The sequence below is a fragment of the Condylura cristata genome, unplaced genomic scaffold, assembly GCF_000260355.1.
Source record: "Condylura cristata isolate star-nosed mole 26May11 unplaced genomic scaffold, ConCri1.0 scaffold00023, whole genome shotgun sequence".
NCBI classification, from domain to species: Eukaryota; Metazoa; Chordata; class Mammalia; order Eulipotyphla; family Talpidae; genus Condylura; species Condylura cristata.
Genome location: NW_004567124.1, coordinates 18,765,809 through 18,782,788, shown reverse-complemented (window position 1 = coordinate 18,782,788; position 16,980 = coordinate 18,765,809). Strand labels below are relative to the sequence as shown.

Here is a 16,980-nt window from a genome sequence, read left to right as displayed (position 1 = left end):
TGTGTGTGTGTGAGTATAATTTTATTGGAACACAGACACGTTCATTCCTTTTGTGTTGGCTGCTTTTAAGTTACAAGAGGTGAGTAGTTGCAAAAAGGACCATATGCCCCTGTATAGACTAAATATTTACTATATAGTTTTAATTTACAGAAAAAGCATGCAACTTCTGATCTGATCATAGCCTTCCCCCATGCGGTTCTATTAGCACCAATGCTGAATCTTCCCTAGGGAGATCTCTCTCCCACATTCCGTGTTTGTGAATGATCAGTCTTGGCTCACTTGTGCCTTCTCTGGTATCCTTGCAAAGGTCTCCCGAAAGCTGCAACAATCAATCACCATCGCATATGGTATGCAACTGGTGTTGCTCTTGCAAGTGGAATTCTGAAGGATGACATCATCTACACTACTCTCCCCTTGTACCACAGTGCTGCGCTTTTGATTGGCGTACATGGATGTATCATGGCTGGTAAGCTTCTTTGTTCAACAAGGTATTGAAGATTAGTCCATATTCAAATGTGTCATAAGAAAGAGTAATATAAAATTAGGCCACTTTTCTATGGACCAGGAATAGTATTTAATTCTATATTAATATCAAGGCTATTTGAACTGCACATCATAAACAGACATCTAAAGTATTTTTTATTTTCTCATGTCTGCCTAATAAAAAATTGTTGTAGTTGTGCGGTGTATCAAAGAAGAAAATTCTTTAAGGTATTTTAGGTCTTTATCTAGGTTGAGACATTTGAGTCCTGAAATCTCCTGTGTCGTTTCCATATTCGGAAGTCTGCACATTACTCTCTGCCAGCCTTTTAAACTTATCTTTCATGATCTCCATTCTGTTCTATTCTTTCTGCTCCCCTACTCCTCAGCTCTAGTTAGAATGCTTTGCATGCCATCTCTGCTCTTTCCTTCAGACTCTGTCATTCAGACTTGCCATCATTTCTCCTAAAGGTAGGATTAATGCCACCTTATACATTAAGCTCAGTCCAGAATCCATCGCTTCCAGAAAACCATCTCCCACTAAGCTTTCACTAACTTTCTCTCATGTGTTTTTTTAATATGTATAGATGATATATGTATATATGTATATGTATAGATGATAACATGTGATGTACATATGTGATTTCCCAAACCTCTGAGTCTTTCACTCATTGTCTTTTTTTTTAAGATTTATTTATTTATCCATACAGAACTGGGGTACAGGCCAGAGGTGCAGGGACAGTGAGAGAATTCACCTGAGACAGAGTGGGGAGCAGAACAGGCGGTCTGACAAAGTACACTGCTGAGAGGAGAGCGGGCAGGTTAGGAGAGGTCTGCTGTGCCATGTGGATCACCTCCTGGTCACGTGGGGATCAAACTCATGCTGAAATGGCCTCAGCTTCTCAGTGCTGCGCCACCAGGGAGGGCCCTTACTCATTGTCTTTTTAATTGGCTATAAAATATTTATCTTGGTATCAGCAAAATATGACTGGGCCTGCTAGTATTGGTAAGGTAGTTCTGAGGCTCCTGTGGGAACAAAATCAAAGTTTAAGTCCACAGATACATGCTAAAGCAAAAATAGTATTTTTTTTTAATTCTCCTTTTTTTAAAATATTTGGACTTCTATTTTGGAGCAAATGTAAGCTAATAACATGAAAAGATAAAATATTTCTGAGATTTTTATTTTATTATATTTCTTTCCTATAATTAGGTTAAATATGACATGTTATTTTTACCTATGTGTTTGTTTCCTGTTGCTATTACAACAAAATGCCACAAACTTAATGGCTTAAAACAACACAGATTTATTCTCTTACTGTTTGAAAAGTCATAAGCCCTAAGGTTAAAATGTCTACAGACTGCATTCCTTCTGGAAGTGCTAGGGAAGAATAAATTTCCTTGCATTTCTTAGCTTCTAGAGCTGCCTGCATGCTTTGGCTCCTGGCCTTTTCTTCCACCTTCAAATCATGACACTCCAACTTTTTGTTTCCTTCATCCACCTTTTTTGACTGCCTTGCCTTCTTAAACGACTTTGGGATTACATTAGGTCCACCCTGGTATTCTAGGGTGATCTACCCATCTCAAGAGCCTTAACTGACCCTAACTTAATCACATCTTTATGGTCACATATTCACAAGTTTAGGGATTAGGACATGGACATCTTTGTCCTCATCTATCTTCCTCTACATCACCCATCAAAGTAAAATATCTCCTACTTATTCAAGATGCTGGCTCTCCATTGCTACAAACCTAAATCTGGCTCCTCCCCCTGGTACTTTCCAGCGCTCCCTGATTGCACCCTTCATTGCTTCTCCAGGTTCATCTCCAAGGATACATCTATCCTTTACCATTCTACTCACAAGCCAACTGAGTCTTGGCCATCTCCCTGCACACATTACCTTCTGAACTATACTTTCTTCATGTTAATGTTTTTTCTTCAGCCTAGATTTCCATCATCTTTCTTCATATTCAAATGCCACTTCTTTCAAAAAGTGCCTCTGTCACGCCTTGTCTCAAGCAAAATTAATCTCCCTACATACACACACACTCATACTTACACTCCCTTAGACCTCATTTGAACTATTTCTTACTTACTTTTATTAGAAAGACTTAGTTCTTATTCCTTACCAGATTGGAAGCTCCTATAGGAGAAAACCAGGTCTTACTCATTTTGTTTGCATTGAATGTAATTGGTGCTCAACAGTTGTTTGTGAACTTAATTCATATTTAAATTCTACCTTTCAAAAATAACAAATGCGATATGGGGCTATAGCATGTCCTTACTAACACACTGTATGTACACTTCTCTGTAGGTGCTACTCTTGCTTTACGGACTAAATTTTCAGCCAGTCAGTTTTGGGATGACTGCAGAAAATACAATGTCACTGTCATTCAGTATATTGGTGAATTGCTTCGGTATTTATGCAACTTACCCCAGGTAACTCTTCCTCCCTGTTTCTTGTCTTTTTGAAATATATAGAATGGGAATTCATGTTCTTTGTCTTCAACTAATTTAGTATATCATTTTTCAGTTTAGACTGCAATTGTTAGGCATGATAAAGTGTGTGGCACCACCCCCGTCATCAAGTAGATTTACTAAGACAGTTGCTTTTGATATTATTATTGTTCTTATTATCATCATCATCCCCTGTCTTTTTACCTTTCTTTCTATTTTTTTATATAAGTATGATTGAAATATAATATCATGTTAGTTTCAATTATACAACATGATGATTCAATATTTGTATATATTACAAAATGATCACCACAATAAATGTAGTTAACTTCTGTTCCCATATATAATTAGAACACAGGCCACATCTTATCTCCTGTCACTTTCATGAACCTCTAAATAGTTTCCCTAAAAGACATATAATTAAGTTGAGAGAGGTAAAGTAGTCCCCAAAAATATTTGGACTTAGCACATATTATTGTAATATTTTTGGAAGAATCAACAAATTCATGAGGCTCATCACTGATTGTATTCTGGATTAGGACCTTTTCTATAGCAATTCTGTTGATACCATGATTTAATTTTTCTTTTCTTATTAGTATTCTACCTGGACCTCAAGATTACATATCTTTCCATTATATTACAGAAATCCATGTGGAGCTCTTGTCAGTTAGAAATCTCCCTAGGGAGTGCCTGTTATTTCTATTAGTTCTAGTTGGTACCATCTTTGGACTTGAGAAAAATAAACATTTTTCAAGCTTACACACAGTCACACATTTACTTCACTTTTCTCCTTTTGCTTAATGTTGTCTCCAGTGCTAGGGAAAAGATAGCTTGATTGGGGTTTTTTTATGTTCAAAATATATTATGACTTAGTGTATAATTCATGGTGACCTCTAATATAGAACTAGATTTGGAGATCCTGTTTGCCCTTGAATCCTCTCTTGTCTCCCCTCCTACCCCATGGAGTTCTATTTTGTCTGGAAAATACATATAGGAATTGTGAGAAGTCATCACAATTACCTCAAACACTTAAAGATTTTTAATTATATGACCTCATATGTAGGTAATCCTAAAGACAAAAAACCGTTTAAAAAAATAATAAATGAATTCAGCAGAGTAGTAGAGAGCAAAACCATTTGCACGGCTATACAATAACAATGTATAATCTGAAAGTTATAAATTATAATTTATCATTATAAAGACAATTCCATTATAATAATATGAAAAAGAATATAATATTTATATATCCTTATAAATTAACTTTAATAATGAAAACTATTAAACATGGCTGAATAAAATTAAAGAAGATACAAAATGGAAATACTTCCTGTGTTCATGAATTGGAAAACTGAATATTGATAAAATCTCAATACCCTATCATCCCTATCAAGATTCCAATGATTGGGCTTTTTTTACAGAAGTAGAAAAAAAAACATTCTAAAACTCATGTCAAAGGACTCAGAATAGCCAAAACAATCTTGAAAGAGACAACAAGTTGACTCACCCTACATGATTTCAAAACTTATTACAAAGCTATAGTAATTAAAACAGTATAGCACCAACAAGAAAACTAGATGGAATAGAATGTGGAGTCCAGAAACAAACCCATATTTATATGGCCAGTTGATTTTTTTACAAGAGTACTAAGACCATTCAAGGTTGAAAGGATAATTTTTCAACAAATGGTTCTGGAATTGAGTATTTACATACAAAAGCATGAAGTTAGATACTTGCCTAATACCATATACAAAAATAAACTCAAAATGGATAAACACCTAAATTAAGACCTAAAATAATAAAGTTCTCATAAGAAAACATAAGACAAAACTTCTTGACATTGAATCTGGCAATAATTGTTTGAATATCTAAAAGGAAGTTGGGTGGAGGTGAGGGCAGAGACACAGCCAAAAAATAAAAAGAAAGTGTTAAAGTGGACTTAACGAAAATTTAAAAAATTCTGTTTCTCAAAAGATATTATCAACAGAGTAAAGGGAGAGTGGGAGAAAGCATTTCAAATCATATATATGATATTCAATATCCAGAATTTATAGAGACCTGCTAAAATCTAACAACAAAAAACAGGTAACCTAGTTCAAAACTAGGCAAAGTGCTTGATAGACATTTCTCCAAAGAAGATGTACAAATGGCACTTGGAAAGATGTTCACGTCACTAATCATCTAGAAAATACCCATTAGGATGACTACTATCAAAGTAACACAAAACTGCAATCGTTGATAAGGATGTGGAAAGCTGTGCGATGGGGAAAACTTCAGTTCTTTAAAAAATTCAAAATGAACTTGCCGTGCAATCCAGCAACTCTACTTCTGGGTATATCCCAGAAAGAATTGAAAATAAAGCCTTAAAGAATATCTATGTTCATTGGAAGCATTATTCAAGATAGCTGAAATATGGTAATGACCCAAGTGTCCATCAGTAGATGACAGAAAAGCAAAATGTGGCATACATACAGTGGACTGTTACTCAACCTTAAAAGGGAAAGTAACTGCAATATGGTATATATGAGTGAAATTTGAAAAGATGGTGCTAAGTCAAATAAGCCAGTCACAAAAAGACAATACTGTCTGATTCTTTTATTCCATTTAAAGTAGTCAAAATCATAAATACAGAAAGTAGAATGATGGTTACTAGGATCTAGAGTGGGGCGAAGGTTGGGGAGTTATATTTTATTTTATTTTATTTATGCATACAAGGACTGGGGTACATGCCAGAGTTCTGGGGGTGAGAAGATTCACCAGAGACAGAGTGGGGAGCAGAACAGGAGGACTGACTGAAACACACTCCTGAGGGGATCCACGGACAAAACAGGAGAAGTCTGCCACACCATGTGGGTCAGCTCCCTGGCTGACCCAGGGGATAATCCCTGCACCACCAGGGAGGGTCTTGGGGAGTTATTTTGTAATGGGTATAGTTTCAGTTTTAAGGTGAAAACCTATGGAGAGGGATGGTGGTGATGACTGGACTACATTATGAATGTGTTTATACCACTGAACTGTACACTTAAAAATGGGTAAGATAGTAAGTTTTATGTTATATGCATTTTGCCACAATTTAAAAGAAAAAAAAAACTTGGCCATGATTGGAAGCCCAGATTCTATGCATTTAAAGAGCTTTCGAAACAAATATGGATAAAGACTAGAACTATCAGAGGAAGTCCCTAACTTGAAGCAATCAAGAACTTTCTCAACCTTGTAGCTGCCTACAATAGGCTGCCCCTGCAGTGACTAACACTGCCACCAGCCCCCACGTGCTGGATATCAGAGAGTGGAGACCTGCTCAGCTGAGCAGATAACCAGAAACACCCAACCACAGACATAGCATGTCTCATCAGGAGAGACTGGGATGATGCTTCTCCTCTTAATAGCATTCCTTCCAAACAGCAGAGGACTACGGGGGACAGTGCCCAGTCACCCTTAGGGCACAAGTTCAGATTTGGTTCAAAGGACTTAATGTTGCGATTAGGAGCAAAGACCCTGGAGTCAGTAGGCCTGACTCCTGACTGCTGTTTGCAAAGGATAACTGACCTCTCCATCTTGGTTTTCTACTAACCAATAGGGGAAATAACCAATAAAAAAATCTTCCCAGGGCCCTTGCTGGTGGTGCAGTGGGTTAAAGTACAGCACTATGAAGCTATTGCAGTCACTGCAGCACAAGTTTGATCCCTTATCAGGGAGCTGACCCACAGCACAGCAAACCTCTCCTGACCTGCCTGCTGCTCCCCTCAGCAGTGTACTCCGTGGATCTGCCCAATCTGTTTCTGGTGAATCCTCTCACCACCACCACCACCACCACCACCCCTGCACCTCTGCCATGTACACCAGTTATGTGTGCATAAATAATCTTAAGGAAAACAAATCTGCCCCAATTCCACAAAGAAGGAGTTAAGAGAAGATATGTAAATTAGCCCCCCAATCAGTCTCATCCAAGGTTAAGTAGAGGTTGGATAGCTAAACTATTGACTTAAGTGATTTTTACAGGATTAGCATTGCCTTGTCTTCCTTTCTTATATTTGGACCTCAGTGTCCAGAGCACCTGTTTATAAAGTGACAGACCAGATGGTTCGTTTCCTGTAATGTTCACTTGTCAGCTCCCATTTTGTTTGTGTAGTTGCCTTGAAAACAGTGTCACTTAGGGGAAAACATTATTGTAACATGCTATTGCTAAAATTCTCTACTTGGGTTAGGGACTGGAGCTACTGGAGGAGTCTAATGAGGATTTGTACTGCCAGGAGAGGAAGAGCAGAGTAGACGGAGGAGGAAAGGGAAGAAACTGGATTCAGAAAGGAATTCCAAGGCCATAAATAGAGTTCATGATATTTGGAAGGGGAAATGAGATACAGCAGAAGTCTGACACAGCCGAACGGGCTCAGCCTCCCTGGTGTTGTCTGCTTCCTCTCTAAAATTAGATAACTTCGGTGCTTCTTTCCCAAGCTGAAATTCCTCTCTCTGCACCACCTCTGATAGAAAGTGGAAAGGAGAGGGATGTGGCAACACAGAGTGGAGAGTGGCAAGCTTGACCTGTGGGGGCCAGGACAGGAGCAGACCAGCAGCAGGAGGGACAAAGAACATAAACAGGGAGCATTTGCCAGAGAGCATGAGTTTCAAAGGGTCCCCACGAGTTGCCAGCTGTGCTGGAACAGCGCAAGCAGAGCAGCAGAAAGAAGGACCAAGCGTGCTGGGAACTGCAAGCACTGTTGCAAGAGCCTGGGCAGGTGCAAGGCCTCCACTTGACTGAGACTTAAGTGCAAAGGTGACAAAACACCAGGGTCTACCTGGTCTTCTGGAAAGGAGTGATATGGGGGGGACACTACAGGAAGCGGAGGCTGAGCCCCCCTTTTCCTTCCTCTGGGTGCCGCTTGTTTTCTCTTCAGGGTGCCAGGCAGAAGAATGATGCACTAGTTGTCAATAACATGGGTTTGTGAATTTTTCCAAGATGCTGTCTACCTCCTACCTTTTCACCCAACAGTCTCCCAAAAGCAAAGGCAATAGACTCTACCTCAACATCTTAAAACTAAAACCAGGAACTATGTAGTACAGACAGCCAAAAGATGAAGGTCACTGACATAGCAGGACTGAGAGGGGAGAACCTTAGGAAGCAGTATGAGCAAGAAGGAGGCCAACTTCTAAAATCTTCCTAAAATCTAAGAAACCAGAAGCACAAGTACAACTGAAGATGAGTTGAGATGTCAGACTTGAAAACAGGATTTTAGAGATCTGTGTAAGAAGCACCTCCACCTGCTGCACTCCCTTTGCTAGCGCTGTAGGAGAGAGGAGGTTTATTCTCTGGAGAACTAGAAAATCTCTGAACACAAGCATCCCAAGAGCAGAGGCGGGCAGGGGATGAAGCACTGTACACAGAGACTGAGTGACTACTTACTGACTAGAGCGACCCCGGCTCCCTTCACCTAAACAGCTGCCAAAACTGCAGTGGCCTGTTTATTCTTGTAGGCAAGAGAATATAGGAAGGTAATTCTCAGGGAGTACTAAACTTTCCCAGAAGAAACTGGATTTTGGCTGACTGCCCCATCACCAGGCAGTGCATGCCATCTGGTGGTTCCTCCCCATTCTGGAAAGCTGCTTAAATATCTTTGTATTGTCTTACTCCTAAATATGAACAGAACTCAAAGATCACCTGATACATGAGAAGAGCCCTAAAAGAAAAGAACATCAAAAGAGAAGAAACAGCATCAGCTTCAAAAGTAGGGGGAAAACCTCCAAAAACTTAAAATGACTATCTTCAGAGATAGTAGAGAAGATACATGCATAAAACAAGAATACGGTATTATTTAAAAAACAGAGTAAGATCTGGAAAATAAGAATATGACTTATTTTTTTAATTTGTGGAAAGTTTGAAAGATGAAGTTGAGAGTTCTTAGAGAAAGTTGGAGAGAAGATAAAGTAATGGGCATGAGGAGAGACAAGAAAAGAAAATTAAAGGGATGATCTGTGAGTTTTGATATCCAATTAGAAAAAATCAGGAGAAGAGACTAGAGAATGAAGAGAAAGAAATTGTCAAAGAAAAATTCCCAGCATCAAAAAAGAGGGAACTACACCACAATGAAATTAAATAAATTTTAAAAAGGAGAGGGAGGGGTGGGAGGCATGGGCAGGGGAAAGGAGAGGAGGGAAGTTCTCTAAGGATAATATTTAACTTATAAAACAGTGCAAACTGGCCCTCCCTGGTGGCGCAGTGGGTTAAAGCACAGCACTGAGAATCTAAAGCCGCTTCTGCAAGAGTTCGATTCCCGCCTGCCCCGGAGGTGACCACATGGTGCGGCAGACCTCTCCTGACCCGCCCGCTGCTCCCCTCAGCAGTGTACTTCATCCATCTGCCTGTTCTGTTCCCCACTCTGTCCCTGGTGAATCCTCTCACCCTCCGCATCTCTGGCCTGTACCCCAGTTCTGTATACACAAATAAATAAATCTTTAAAAAAAAAAAAGTGCAAACTGAAAGATAAAGGAGCAGTGCCTTCAAATTCTAAATAAAAATTACTGCATATCAAGAATTACAAATCCAAACAAATTATCGGTCAAGTGTGCAAGAGAGAATGTTCTCAGACATTCAATGTCTCGATGAAACGTTATTTCATCTACTCCCTCTTTTAAGCAGTTACTACAGGAAATATTCTATTCAAACTGAGAGTGAAGAGAGAGGAAGACACAGGATCCAGGAAAGACAAGCAAAGGCGGATAGCCACAGGACTAAGGACAGTTAGTCCAGCCTGGAGTAGAATGATAAAAGGAAACATCATGGGGAAAAAAAAGGAGACTGGAGGATGAGGAAAGACAGACACATAGAAAGCAAAGCCAATGGGTAGGATGCCAATCCAGGGAGAATGCTTTCATAGTATATTGCCAGCCTTCGGTGATGTATTATGAACTAAATAATGTGAGCACTAAATGTTAATTAAGCCCAAACTGTTGTAGTGGAAAATGAAAAAGAATGGGATCGGGCTTAATCCTCATCTAGCCCAAGGAAATGATAACATCTAAAACGGCGAAGACCACAGGTAACACTGTGCGCATTTAATTTAGAAATACAGAGGTGAGAACCAACCGCTGGAAGAATTAAACATGCCTGTGGTTGGTAAACTAAGCAAAAAGGAATAGGCTATCAGTGCAATGAACAGCATTCTCCATTTGAAAGTCTTTCCAGTACAACTTGACTTGATTCTTAAACTATGTCTGTATCACTTTTTTTCCTTTTAATTAAGATAAAAAAAAGCACTCTCTGAAGTCACCTCCATCTGGACTTGAATTTTGGAGCAACTACCTTGCTACCCCTGTGACTTGGGCAAATTATTTTCAGATGCTCAAGGCTCTATTTCCTCTATTGTAACATAAGGCAAATATTTGATTCCATTTCATCATTTGGTAGGATTCTTTAGAAACTTAAGACAGTAGGGGTCAAATGTCTAACATAGGAAAGCCCTTAGTAAAAGTTTTCTGCTTACTCTGCCTGGTGCCCCACGTTCCTTCCTGGATACCCTGACCCCTTGCCCTTCCTGAGCCATTAAATCCCAGAGTAAATTTAAGTCTCCTAGGTATGCTTGCCTGCTGCAAGGAGCAGAGGGAGTAGAGGGTTTGATGAAGAAAAACAAGCAGGTGGCCATCGAGCTAAAATACAGTCCCTTTGATCAATATTGTTAGTGATAAGAAAACACTATTTCTTATTTGAAAGGAGAACTCAAGTCACACTCTATACTCTCAGCCACTAGTGAGCAAAAGCTTTGGTGAGAACCAGGCAACTCAGAAGTTCCATGTGGGATCTCCTAGTTTGTGATCACAAATATTTCCAATCTAGCACCTTAATCCCTTTTGCTGGGTAATAAGATCCCTCTGTTTATAATGAAAACTGAGCCGATGGTATTGTGACTGTGAGCCCAGCTACCTGCCACCCGCAGGTGACAGCTGCACCTGTGAGGCTGGCCTGCTTCCCAAAGCCAGGGCACCTGCCATCTCCTGAGCCCTGAGCCCTGCCCTTGTCCAGTGTCCTGTAACTAACTGTTGAACAGGAAGTTGAAGGATTCCTGGAGGAGGTTGATTGATTTCTTCTTTCAGTGGTGTGGTACTATATGCAAAGCACAGGCCTGGACGCCATGGATGACAAAGAGATATAGTTGGTCTCAAAATTGTTTGCAACCTGCTGAGGCAGATAGCTATTTACCTCCTAGTAGCCACAGAAATTTGTGTGGGCTTCACATAAAATAAGGAAGGTATCAGGTTAACCATTGAAAAGCTACTTTCAGCTTCTTGTGCAAGCCTGGGAGTAAATAAGCCCAGATCAAATAATTATTTCTAAACAAAATAAATATTCTTCAAATATTTGTGGTGTTTTAAGCTCAGAATAGCAGTGAGGGACAGCGTGGGGGTGGGGTGGGGTGTCTCTGAAAAACTGACAGTCCAAATTGAAGAGAATCACCTCTGGGCAGGGATCGAACTCATGCAGAAGGGGCTTTAGCTTCTTAGTGCTGTGCTTTCACCGGCTGCACCACCAGCGGGTGGACCCATTGGTTGGGTTTCTACCCAAGAGCCCACTCCCCTATTAAAGAACTGCCAACCTCTCCCTTTGACAGTTTTTGTCAAGAGGAACTGTTAATTCAAAATCATTTCAGTAATTTAACCATGTAGGAAATAATGTAGAAAATGCTCTTTAGAACATTTGCTCTTTTGAGCAAATTGCTGTCAAAGAAATTAATATTTGATGTAAGACGAAGAGCTCTAGTTACCTGGCACATTTACCCAATTCCATTGTTTTCTGTTAAAGGTCATAGAGTTACTGAATTAGCAAGTTAAAGTTTTACTTATTTACCTGTTTCTCCCACTGGGCTGATCCTTCTGAAAGATGTAATTGCCTTAGTAATATAAAGTTTCAATAAAATTGTCATAGGCTTGGATCTATTTGTAGGAGCCTCATAAATGATAATGGTTGCATGGAAAGCAGCCATGTCTCAACCCCTCCTCTTGTTGACTCAAGCTCTCCTTTCAGTTCTTACATTCAAAACAGCTTTGCCTTTGTGACTTTTATTTATAGCAAAGCATATTCCTTCCAAGCCACCTGAGACAAGAAGGAGTCAACTTCCTCCTCTCTTCCCCTTCAGATCCCATTGGGACAGTTTCATTGTCTTGGTTCAGCCCTAACAAGTCCTGTGACCTGTAGATCTTTCTGTTAAATGAAGGCATGATGGAGAATCTTCTCTCCAGTACCCTCAGGCCTTGATGAATCAGACAAGGGCCTGTCGACCTATGGGGTCCCTCAGCTCTTGTCTCCATGAGGAAAAAATTCAGCATCCAGACCACAGTTAAGCAGCAAAGCAGGAGAAGAGGAAGGACAGAAAAGGTCTCTGAGCACAGAGGGGTCCTGAGTGGATACTCACTGAGGGGTCAAAAAGTGGGTGCTTATATGGGTATAGTGGGCAAGGAGTGGGGTTTTAGCCCCGGGGTGTTTCCAAGTTATTTCTTACTGATTGGTTGGGGCCTGTGGAGTCTCCTGGGTTACTGAGGCCCACTGAGTTTCCCAGGTTATCTGGCCTGTCTTCCCAGAACTACCTTCGGTCTATTGTATTAGCATTGTGTTTTTGTGTTGATGTTCAGAACATTCTGTTTTTAGTTGGGTTGGAGGACACCTTGACTCCAAACAATTATTAAATGGACATAGGGCTCCTGGGCTCAGGGTACACCCTCAACTTGTTGTACCTTATTCATACTAGTAAGTGGTCTTGGGACACCTAGGCTGGGGGGTTGGGGCACCCTGCTCCTAACTGACTAGCTGTACCTGTTCCTAATTTCTTCATTCACTAAAATTACTGCTCTTTAGTGGCTCTGTGGCAAATGAGTCTCTCTCCTTCAAGGGCGCTCTGTTTTCTTCTTCATTGTTAAGTAAAATCATTGCTTCAGATTATGTCAGTCTCTGACTGATCTTTCCTTGTGCCCCCCCCCGACAATTCATCAACCCCATCAAGAAAACAGTTGACACATTATTCTAGCTTCAGATTGTATATCAACTAAAAACATTATCACTTAATTCTGTCACATTGTTTCACTTTGCCTCTTAAAAATCAAAATGGGTAAATCCAGGTTTTGGGGTGATCAAATCAGAGTTCAGATTGTTAGCCCATAGTGGGGAGGATGCAAAGGATGTGGGGGGAGGCCAAAAACATAATATGTAGACATTTCAAGGCATTTACTGCTATGTAAGTACAAGTTCCAGAGATGTTTCAATTTGGTCTGCTCCCCCTCCTGTCACAGAAACCGAATGACCGTGATCACAAAGTGAGAATGGCAATAGGAAATGGCTTGCGAGCAGATATATGGAGAGAATTCATCAAGAAATTTGGGGACATTCACATTTATGAGTTCTATGCTGCAACTGAAGGCAACATTGGCTTTATGAATTATACAAGAAAAATCGGTGCTGTTGGAAGAGTAAACTACCTACAGAGAGTAAGTACATGGGAAAATAAGACTATATAATGAGTTTTCAGAATAAAGTGATTTCCTAAAAGTTATGTTGTGATGATATTAGTATCAGAGTTTATGTAACATCTAGCTGTGGCCCATCTATATCACTGAGAGGCTTGGCTCATTCTCTGTGACAGTGACCTCAAAATGACAGGTCATCTAATTTTAAAATCTCAATTTCTATTAATAACAACTCTTTATGCCTTTGCAGTCTACAACTTATGTAAAGCCCCTGGTGCCATTTATTCTTGTATTTAGTACAACACTTGAAGGTTAGCAGTTCCTAAGTTGACCAAATACTGCAAAATATGAAATTTCCTTTTCATCATGATGCATCACAATCACCTGGGAACTTCACAGGTGCACGGCCCCACTCCCTGAACTTTGAACTCTGTTGTTCTGGGTGACGCATCTGTGTTCCTTAAAAGCTCTGCAATCAAGGTTAAGAACCACCATCTAGGCCTTCATGAGTACTGGAATGAATCCCAGTTCTAGGATCTTGTAAACATTTATGTTCACTTAATGGCTCCATGAGAAAGACACTTCTTAATTTTAAACCAGCTCATATAGCTGTCTCTTTTCCTGCCCAGCCACTTGATTGCCTGGGGTCCCCAGGTAAACTCTTTATCTTTATTGTGCTCAAGTAGTCAGTGTTCCAGATGAGCACCTATTCTGAAAATTTCTGGGAATATTCAGCAAATGCTGAACCTCCCCACTTGAGCATTCACTGCTGTCATTATACCTCAATGCCACCTTTCTGCTTGGCCACAAAATAGCCACACTGGAGCTCCCAGGCAGCTATATCCCCAGGGGTGGACTTGCAGAGGTAAAAGGACAGTATGTGAGAACGCATAAGCCATCTGCCTCTAGAGATCAAACACTAACATCATTACATTACTACCTGAGTGACCTTGGGCAAGTCATTTTATGAAGACCTCAGTTTCATCACCTGTAAACAGAAATGAACAGAGAAATTGCAGGGCCCTTAGCCTGATCCAATATCAGTGTTAATAAGAGAAAAGGGTGCTGAAAGGTTAAATCAACTGATTTATGAAAAAGTCCTTAGAGTATCTAGCCTGTCATATGAGAGCCTTTATAATCGTTGGCCGTAGTGATTATTACTATTCTATTCCTCATATCCTGACTTGATCTCAAGGCATCCTGGAGTCCAAGGAACCTCCCTGGTAATGACACTCAAACCTCTACTGCACTGTCCTTCATTCCCAGGCAGTCCTCTATAGTAGCCTCTTCTACACATGGCTATTTAAAATTAGTCATGAAAATAAAATCTTAAATTCAAAAAGAAACCTGCCTACCTGTACCCCTGTGCTTATTGCAGCACTATAGTAGATTTGGACACAACCCAAATGCCCAAAAACAGATGACTGAATCAAGAAGAAGTGGTATATATGCAAATGGAATACTGTTTGGCAATCAAAAAAGATCATGTTCAGTGAAATAAACCAGAAGGAAGAAGAAAAATATCAGATGGCTTCACTGACAGGTGGCATATAGAGGAACCAGATAAGGGATCAGGGAAAAAAATAATAACAACAAAACAAAATTAACAACTATAAATCAGAGACACTCTGCAGGGGAGGGAGAGGGATCAAAACAAGGGTGGGAAGAGCACAAGGGACTGTGGTGATGGTGCACAGGTGAATTGATGGTGAGAATTCTATGCGGACAACACCTGAGAAAAGAAAGCAAACATGGTACAAAAATGAACAATGAAAATATACAAAAATAAATAAATTATATTTTAAAGAAATAAACACTCTCCCAAGTCTTTCTAACAATAAACAGTAATTGTTTAATAAGAACATCTTGAATTAGATCTTCAGTTGCCCTATTCATATTTCCAGGGCCCAGTAGCTACATGTGTCTAGCAACTACCATGTTGAGTGATACAGATAGAGCACACTTCCCTGATCACAGAAAATTCTACTAGGCACTATCTCTCTGCACTGAGAATCAGCTGCCTGCTCCCCACTAGAACTGCAGCACAAGGGGCCAGGCTTCTCCACTTAGCTTCTGTCCAGCCTCTACTAGGCCAAACCCAGATTTGATGCAATTCAGAACAAGAAAGATAGCTTGCTTTGAGGCAGGACACAAGCTGTCTATATTGTTTCTGTTGTCCCCTCAAAAAGATAAGATGCCAGGCCCTCCCTGGTGGTTCAGCGGGTTAAAGCACAACACTAAGAAGCTTAAGCCACTTCCACATGAGTTCGATCCCCGCCTGCCCCGGAGGTGATCACATGGCGAGGCAGACCTCTCCTGACCCGCCCACTGCTCCCCTCAGCAGTGTACTTCGTTGATCTGCCTGTTCTGCTCCCCACTCTGTCCCTGGTGAATCCTCTCACTCTCCGCATCTCTGGCCTGTACCCCAGTTCTGTATGAATAAATAAATAAATCTTTAAAAAAAAAAAAGATAAGTTGCCAGGGAATTTTTGCTTTAAAACAAACCTGAGGACATTAGAAAGCTGGTACTGTGTGTTACTAGTCCTTGGCTTTCTCATCTGTTGATTACCATGTTTTAATGACATGTTTTCTACTTTCAACAAAACTGTATTCTTCAAAAACTGGAAAAAGAGAGGAAGATGCTTTTGCAATTAACGTAGAAAGAACCATTAGTTACCACTCTCAATTTTTTTACATTCTTGCAAATAATTTGTTGACTGTAAGTGCTACTTAGTTTTTAATAGTTATCTGTCACTATCAAAGTATATGACTGGCTAATTCATCATATGGACTTGAACAGAAATTTCAAATGGACACAGTAATCATGTCTAATAATTATATCTAATTAAGGTCATGTTTGCTTTTTTTCTGACAATAAGGAAAATACAGACTTAATGTTCTTACCAAATTACTTAAATTCCTTTTGCCATTGAATTTTAGTATATATGAAATATGATGGAATCCTAATAACTTTATAGTGATTGGCATGAAATAGTTACATTACTGAGCCTTAAACATATTGAAGAATATGTTCTTGAAAATTAAAAACATCTAACAGTGGCATATTAAGGTTATACAAGAATTTTTTGTTGGTTTTTTTTTTTTTTGTAGGATGAAATTCCAGATTAAATTTTAACATGTGGTTTATAACTTTTTTTAAATTTTTGAAGTAGCATTATTTTACATCATTTTTAATGTTTTGATAATATAGGAGCCTAGCCTCCCCACCCAGTGTAGTCACTGCAGCCCTCCAAAGCATCCACAGTCCTCTACCATAGTCCACAGGGTTTTCCCTCCATTCCCCCTGTTTCAATCCCTCTCCATCAACCTCCCTTTCTGAAAGCCTAAATCAATAGTCAGTTTTCAAGGGTTAGTTATAAAGTTTGTCTTTGTCTGACCCTTTGTTTTTTCTATCTTCCATGCGTAAGTCACGTCATCTGGTACTGAGCTTTCTCCTTCTGGCTTATTTCACTTAGTATAAACCCTTCCAGCTCCATCCACGTTGCTGCAAATGGCATGAATTTATCTTTTTTTGCTCACTGAGTAGTATCCCATTATGTGTATACACCGCATCTTTTTGATGGTCATACAAGTTTTATAAAGCC

At 39.8% G+C, this 16,980-nt stretch overlaps 1 protein-coding gene across 1 annotated transcript in view; it reads left to right on the top strand.

Annotated features, from left to right (window-relative positions):
• SLC27A2 (solute carrier family 27 (fatty acid transporter), member 2) overlaps window positions 1–16,980 on the top strand; it is a 42,400-nt gene that overhangs the window by 14,640 nt on the left and 10,780 nt on the right. Inside the window, exons 3-5 of the mRNA XM_004687808.2 lie at window positions 308–466; window positions 2,793–2,917; window positions 13,202–13,396. Coding sequence (XP_004687865.1) covers window positions 308–466; window positions 2,793–2,917; window positions 13,202–13,396 — 479 coding nt within the window. The remainder of the gene's footprint in view (window positions 1–307; window positions 467–2,792; window positions 2,918–13,201; window positions 13,397–16,980) is intronic.